Consider the following 8,455-nt stretch of genomic DNA (forward strand, 5'->3'; position numbering starts at 1 on the left):
AGCATACAGTGCTTGTAGCATCTGCTGTAAACTGTGGGGAACAATGTCTTATCCAATGGCCTAACACTTAATAATACTGTTACATATCTAACCTAGGGTATGTAATACAGGGTTTTGCAGACGCTGAGTTGGCCAGTGAAAGAAGTGGATTTGGTTCCTTTCAAAGCAGAATATTATCAGTAAAGCAGTCATGCTCACTGTTAGTAACCATTCTCTATATTTCAGAAAATAAAGCGGAGAAATGGGCAGTCAGATGCAGTCCTTGTGAAGGAACATCAGCAGTCTGCTCATCCTGCACCCATGGCACTGAAGACCCCTCCATGCTTCAAGAAGGAGCAGCCACTGATCCCTGTGAATGATGCTGTAAGAACTATAGAGGGCAGCAACACAGCAGACAATCGCTACAGTGAATTTGTGGCAGAGTTCTCAAAAGCTGAGCCTGCTGTTGTCAGCTTGGAGTACGGAGTGGCCAGGATGACCTGCTAATTAAAATCCGGCACTGTGCTCCTCTTCTGGACTGATTGAATTAAGAGATGGATTATTTTGAGGATGGGTCTGTGCTGCATGACCAAAACATGATTTGTATATTGGCAAGTTTTGTTAACGTAGACTAGAACAGCATGCTAATTGTCAAGTGTTTGCTGTTCTTTTAAGGAAAAAAAAGTGTAGTTGTGTTTTAAAAGAAATAGGGGCATTTGGTAAGTAGTGACTAAAAATCAAGGAATGGTATGTCTTTGGACTTAAGTCAGCTTGCACTAAATTGATTAAAACAGTAATATTACTTTATTCAGTATAGCAAAACACAGGTGGTCTTTCATGGATTGATTTTATTTGGGCAAGAAAACTTGAACTTTCTATTTTAGGAACTGAAGCTACGTGTATATATCACATATGATACGAATATCTATACCCTTGTTTAATGTCACCCAGTACTAACTTTCAGTGTATTAAGTGCCATGGAAAAGTATGATATATTTCAAATCATAAATAGTTGGCCTTAAACCTGTCAGATCAATGATATTGTTGTCCTTTACTATTGCAGTCTACCTGGCTCTGTTTACATTGTATTTGCTCAAATTGTTATTTCCTTAAAACAGGACTGAATATAAGGAATGAAGCATGCCGAAGCTGGCACAGCCTTTCAGCAAATAGCTGTATGAATGTTAACTTATCACAGAAGACTGTTCTTTTTTCCAGTTCCTCTGTTGTTTAAAATGTAATAGTTTGGCCTGATTTTCTTCTCTGGCAGCTCAGTAGATTGAGCATCGTTGAAGCTACAGGTTGTGTCTGACCTTAAATGTCTTGATTTGTGGCAAGATATTTAAGTGTAGAGTGAAAAGAGTAAAACATGTCATGTAAGAAAACAAAACTTAGCCAATAACTGAATTGTCAAGTTCATTCAGATTGTTTACTATGTGCTGTGCAGTTGTTCAAGTTGCAAGAATGGAAGCAGAAGTTTTGGAAGTGTAGCCTACTGACATTGTTCCCAAGTACAAAAGTCATTCATGTGTCTGAAGCTCATGAGAAACTGAGTGCCTCCTAAAGCTTTCATTAGAAGAAAATTTTAGTTTTTAGTGAAACCCCCTTCTCATTTTGCAAAAACTTGTCCAATCTGTGCATATTTTAAGTAATTTCAGTACAGTCTGGGGACTTTTATGTAATTGGAGAGAGGACAAAAACTTCTTCTAGCGGGATGCAGTAGAGATCATGGGATGTAAGAAAAAAGAGGGAACTTAGTTTGTAAGCTTAATTATGTATCTGTAACCTTCTAGTGAGAGAGAAGGTTTTTGCTGAAGTTTGTCTCATGATGGATTTTCTGAGCAGATAACAGAATAGGGAAGAAATGCCAGTGCCCAGTTCTTAAATAGAAGTATTAGTTAAAACTTTGGGTATTAAGAGCTGTAGGTATGATGTTAGAATGATGCTACTGACCTTTTCTCTGGATTTAAATCATTTTTGGTTACAAGTGAAAATCAGTTTATTCTCATTCTAATCCCTGAAGTCTGTTTTGTTAAAATTACCGGTGCGCCACACACAATTTGACATAATTGGCAGCATTTCCCTCTGCACCATATTGGATCCAGGACTCTAACAAGGCCAGTATAGGTCATGACCAAGTTGCACTTGTGAAGCTGTCTGGGAGAAATTAACTGACTCCTGTATTTGAGTATCAATTCACCTGTTTCACTAACTTGTTTTTTTAAAAGCCTATAAGTGTAAATAAAGGTTTGTAAGTATTTTTATTCCCAAAGATATGAGCATAGTGTCATCTTTAAAATACATTATCCAGTCATTTAAACACATTTAGAACTTCTCCACTACAGGTTTTGATAGTTTCACGTTTGCACAGTGGTGCCTTACAGGGTTGCAGCAAGAGGTTTTTGTGCCTTGTTACTTGTCTCCCCTTCTCCCTTACCTTCTGTATCAACTTGGTTCTGTGGTTTTCCTTTGGAAAAATGCCTTGTATATTAAGCTTGTGTTGTATCACAGTAGTGACAAATTATCAGTGACAATATAGGTAAGCGTTATCGATTTGTACTTGTTTGTTATAATATTTAGCTGCTCTGGTGTGCCATGTACACTTTTTGTATTTATTGTTTAGAGTTTATAGACTCAGAAGATTATATTAAGCTTTTTTGCAAATATTGTTGTATGTTGTTTTTACTTTAACAACCATCTGAGTACCCTTGTATACAAGGCTTTTAAAGACAAGATCTGTTCACTTTCAGTACTGTTAAAGTGAGTTTATTTCAGTCTTCAGGCCCTTTTTATTGGCAGAGTTCACTCCTTAGTGAAAGGAATTGGGATGCCTTTTTATTTTAAATCAAGGTAGGCATGTTAGTTTTAGGTCAGCTTTAAAATGCCATATCTGCTCGAGTACAGAACCTGTTTCTTCATCAAAAAATACAATACTTCCTGATCTGAGGTAAATATTTTACTCCAGTTAATATGTGAATAGAGTTTTCTAAGGCTGTTTTGTAGAACAGCCTTCTAAGTCCAGATAGTTCTGCCAACTCAGCCCCCAGGGTCACCAGTGAGAAGTTCCTGCAGAGAGGCAGCTGTCTCTTCTCATTTGCTGTTTAGGCTTAAGCCAAAACTACCTAAAGCACATGGGACGTGTGGTGAAGTAAATAGATGGTAGCGAAGTGAGCTCCAACAGAAAGCTTGGCAGGATGGCCAGGATTCAGCACAGTGGGACTGTTCTGTGTCCTTCAAGAAAGGTTTAAAAAAACATGAAGCTGACTATAAAAAACTGTGGCAGAAGCCTTCTGGTAGCAGAAAGAATTTTACTTCTTATTTCAGTGGATGAGCTTTTCATCATGAACAGTTAAATACTGAAAGGTGCCTGATGCAGCTCTAAATGCGCAGAACTCTTTCAAGCTGCAGCATTAACATGTAGTTGGTGCACTCACCAGTTGCTTGGGAAAATAATGTCCCAGATAGAAAGTTGCTATAGCTGATTCTGCTCTGTTGGTTGCAAGACTTTGGCACCTGTTGATTCTGTGCTTCATCTTGAGAAGGTCTTGGTAAGGCCTTTGGGTTTCTACGTTTTGTGCTGCGCTTCATCTTTTTTTCCAATCTGAATGCTATAAAAGAAAAATAATTCCTTTTTAATTAACCAAGCTGATAGTCTCACCTGAGCAACTAAAACTGATTTCACTTTGTACTCCAGGCAATTTAAAATACTTATTTCACTAGTACCAAAAGAGTTTGGCTTATTTTTGGGAGTCTTGCTATTGTCATAATGTATTCTTCAATACAAGTTTAAATATCCAACTGTTCTGTTTTGTAGGATGGCTGCCAAATCAACAGACTAAGAAATTAATTAAGCAACACTGAACTGAGCCTGTGCATTTTCCACACATGTCCAATTACTAGTGACCTAAATCCAGGGCAAAAGCCTGAAGTCTGGAGAGTCCATTTAGAGAATTGGAACAGCAGTCCTTCCATAAAACTGCACATCCCTATGTGGAACAAATGCCCTAATACAATGTTCTTTTAGAGGAAAAGCTATCACAAATCAAGCTGTAACAGTTTGATGTGTCTCTTCCTTAGGATGAGCACACTGGAGAATGCCTTGCTGGGAAAGGTGATGTGTTCTTCCTCTGTAGCTGCTGTTTTCCTAAGGCCTTTTGATAAAGTAACACATCAGCAAATCTCTGAGAACTTGCCGCTCCTGTTCTGGTAAATTAAGCCTATAACTAGATGCACAGTTGGGCTGAAGTGGGGCGGGGGTAGCTTGGCTTAACTACTATCCTCTTAAGGAAGTGGCATAAATAATATAAAGAAATTCAATGTTAAAATAGCACAGGGTGCATGCTATCAACATCTGTTCTTTAGAGTCCTGCCCTGCTTTTGAGCAGGTGTGGCTGGCATGAGGGCCTTGCATAAGCATGATGATTGCTTTCTAGGTAGTCTAAAGATAATCTGATTTCAAACTAGATCATCCCTCCACAGTGGTAATTAATAGATCTTTAGGTCAGAACCTAAAGGTTGCTCTTAACTCTTGTTTAGTTGCTAATAGTTCTAAACCTGTAGCTGATCATAGACTTAATATAGGTTTCACAACCAGTATACTTTTAGGATTAGATCTTTAGATTAGACTGAAGTCTGCTTTGACTTGCTTTCACCATTTATGCCACGCTGTCCTCCAAGTGTTGCTGATTGTGGTGCTTGATATCTGTCTTTCAGATGTAACAGGCTTCTTAATGCTTTGGATATTTCAAAAACCTGGAAGTACTGCAGTTTTCTTCCACTATTCTTAAGGCTCAGATTAGTGAACAGTGTGTGTGAGCTTATGTTCGATCTAGCTAGCTTGACCTGCCTACATGTTAAATAGCATTGAAAATTAGGACAGCGTCATAATTCAGTGGTGCAACTTCTGTATGCACAGTAGGCTTAAGGAAGAAGATGCAGTTGGGACCCTTGTCACAGCATGTAGCAAGGAACAGGACCCTGCTGGGGTATGACTCCTAAAAAGTAGAAGCAGTAGAGCTGTTCTGATGTCCAGCAGCAGCTCAGGGACTTGAGGTGCAAGGTCAGAGGCATGCTGCTTCTGAGATCAGTTTGCAGGTCCCAGAGAATTCAATGACCTGGTCTATTAAACACTTGTCGCTGAGCAATTCTGCACTGGCATCAAGCACCAGAAAATACATGTATATATGGATCTGTGTTTCTTTATCTACTGGCTTCAAGTAATAAATGTCCTGGTGGTGACTTTGAAATTGGGGTGCAATATGTCGTTTATTCTTGTTTATAGTTTAACTCTTGAGGTCAGTTGTATACTGTTTATAATTGAGTGGGATTATAGTTTTTGACACATACTGTAAGTCTTTCCCACCTTAATGACAAGGTTAGCATGTATATACCTCGTGCTTTGTATTTCTGCATATATTTCTGCTGAATGTTTTTCTTGCAAGTAGGCAGTCTTGATGAAGTCCCATGCTGCCCCACAAAGGCATTCCTCATTACCTAGCATTACACATTGGTTTCCTTGCTCTGTCTTGCTGTTGCTCTTCAATCTTACAGTTTATCTTTACGGCTGTCTGTTGGCAATGTCCTTTGACAAACATCTTTCCATCAAAGAAAATGGGTTGGTTTGTGGTTTTTTCTGTCTCAGGGATTTTTACCCCTGAACTGGTGAACTTGAAATATATTGCGTATTCTCCCTTTCAGGGCTTGAGTGCCTGTTGACTTCCACAGTCAGTTTACTTACACATTTTAACTTCAGACCTGGGTATTTAAAAAAAAAAAAAAAAAACTAATTTCAAATGTTGGATGTGGCAAAGGGAAAGAAACTCTTTTCATTGTAGTGTATCTGGAAGGACTGGCTGTTTCACTAGCGTTTATTGCTCTGTAACGCTCTCTGTAAAAGTCACTTATCTGTGTGCTGGGATCATGCTTGATGTATATTCCTGAAGAAACTTTAGCAAATGGCATTTTGTAATTATTTTATTTGTACGTGTTTTGAAGATCCATAAAGCATAAAATAAAATGGTCTTAATATTGCCAATCTAACCGGGCATTAAGTAATCCATTTATAATAGTGTATGAACATTAAACATTGAATAAAATTTTCATTTTATGGATGAATCATATCTGATACAGACTATAGAGTACAGAAATGACTTGGTCTATTTATTAGTTTCTTGAATGATCCTGTAACTTTTAGATATGGGAGACTGGCTCAGCTTCGTGTTACTGACTCTAGACTGCTGGTCTATTAATTACAAATGCTATTCACTGCTTAATTTAAGAGTTAAGTGTCAGGAGAAGAGAGCTCCGTTTACTTAGCATTACCATTACTCCATACTTGGTAATCCAGATTAGTGTTTCAACACCTCCAACAAATCTGGTTAGGAAATTGGAATAACTTTCTGAAAGCACCAGTTTCTCTTCTCAGTACTTTTCCATTAACTATTAAAAATGGTTTTCTTTAATTCTTAGTTCTGAGGCTTCTTAGGACTATACAGCTGTATTCTTCATTTAGTAAAGATAGCAATTTTTTTTTGTCATGATAATAAAGCTCTCCTTAACTACTACTTGCTACACAATGCTCAAGCTTCTTCCAGCAGCATTTTGCTCGTATTTACTACTTCACACACATCCAGCTCCATCTTGATCTGCACTGAGAATATGGTTTCTGTTCATAGTACAGATGGAAACTAAGGTACTGGAGTATTGGACTGTGCAATGTTGTGATCTTTATTACAGAATGGGACCCTCCTGCTGTAGGTAGATGCAGCTTAAAGGGCTCTCTTCAATCTGTTGGAGGTTTTTATTTGAGTGGCTTCCTTTCGGGTAGGCAGGCTGTATGCTGGAATGACATTGTGGGAGAATCTGGTTAGTACCATTAGGGGAAAACGTCAGACCTCCTGCTAAGTCATAGCAGTATGGTTTAACCATGTGCCACAACAATCATAACGTCTGTCAGTTGGGTTCTATCTGGTGGCAGTAGCTGCTACATGAAGCGCATGAACACGGTCATTCACGTGCGCTTCTAGGGCATGGATGCTACTGGACGTGGTGAAAGTGCAGTTTCATATGTGCGTACGTAAGTGGAGGGAAAAGTGACGTTTAACTTCAGCTCTTAATATAGCCTCAAGGCTGGTTAATTTATTTTATTGACTTAGTCCAGGGAGCATTCATTGCCTCACTTGTCTATAACTACAACTTGCCTAAGTTTAGGTATCAGTGTGCATGTTTAAACTAAGAATAGACAGCATGTGTGAGAATTCGCTGGCTACTGTGCAGAATGGTTGAAGAGAAGCAAGTGGGACATAAAAACTATATAAAGGCAAAAATGGAGATGGATATACTGTTCTTGACCTTTGTGATGGCCACACTGGGCTGCGGGGAGGAAGGGCTGATATTGCAGGGCTTCGATGCTGGCTGAGCTAGTTCCAGAATTTGATGCAAGATTGAGTGATCCTAAAAATGTTGCTGTCTGCTTTGTGTTTATTTTCCACCCCCTGAAGCTGCCCTGGGTAAAACACTAAAGGTGGTTGTGTTATTGCGAGAATATGGCTTGGCAGAGGACAGGGCTGTTCCCTGAATATTCAGGAGTGTGGATATTGTTCAGAAATGTTCCTCAGCTGTGATAGTAGTTGCTCTGGCTGAGTCTCTCTATGAAAGCACGAGACTGCTGCAGCTTAGTGCTCTGAGATTCATGTGAGAGTGCTTTAGTGGGGGAAATGCTCTCAGTGATTGGATCCTTTATTTTCTAATCCCACTCTAAGCTTTTAGTGAACTTGTTTTAGTATGCTGGTGGAAGAAATTATTCTTAATAAACCAAATGCTTGCTTTTCGGCTCACTTGCTGGACTTTGCATGTGCACTTTCTTTCTAATGTTCTAGGTTATCTGGTGACATGCAAGCGTCCCATTAGTCAACAATATGTTTGAGAGGTTAGAGTGTGACTACCATGATAATAACTTTGATTACTTTTTTTCTCTTGAATGTGGTAAGGAGAGCACATGAGCAAGGAAAAATGTTCCAATTGCTATTATATCACTTACTTTGAATGGCTTTTAAATGCTCATTGTGGGTGCAGGAAATGTCAAAGGAGACTACTGACAGCTGTTAGGAAGCATGCTGAAAAGGAATGATTAGTGTAAGAAAAAGGATGAATGTTTATGCATATGTTAAGTCTACATTTAAGGAGGGTTTTGTTTTGTAATTCTACTTCACAAGTGATTTTAAAACCCAGTGTGAATGCAGCTAGAATGGTAGAGGGGTGTGGTTAGTAGTGTCTCAAAAGAGAAGGGTGTCTGGTGTGCTGCTTTATCAAGACAAAGCTTTGTAAATATTAATCTAGTAGCTCTTTAACAATTTATGGTGAGTTGACTTTGGATGGTGAATGCATTTTGGGGCAGGAAAATGTAAAGAGGGAACATGGAGCGCAACTGGATGTAACCGTTGCTATGAATTTTGTGAAATACGGTGCAGAGGAGAGC

General features: G+C 38.8%; 1 protein-coding gene across 1 annotated transcript in view; it reads left to right on the forward strand.

The window, feature by feature from the left end:
- The window catches only part of MTMR6 (myotubularin related protein 6), a 28,063-nt gene extending 21,970 nt beyond the window's left edge, over nt 1–6,093 (forward strand). Inside the window, exon 14 of the mRNA XM_076328075.1 lies at nt 226–6,093. Coding sequence (XP_076184190.1) covers nt 226–486 — 261 coding nt within the window. The 3' untranslated portion in view covers nt 487–6,093. The remainder of the gene's footprint in view (nt 1–225) is intronic.
- The last annotated feature ends 2,362 nt before the right edge of the window (nt 6,094–8,455 follow it).

The sequence above is a fragment of the Aptenodytes patagonicus genome, chromosome 1, assembly GCF_965638725.1.
Source record: "Aptenodytes patagonicus chromosome 1, bAptPat1.pri.cur, whole genome shotgun sequence".
NCBI lineage: Eukaryota > Metazoa > Chordata > Aves > Sphenisciformes > Spheniscidae > Aptenodytes > Aptenodytes patagonicus.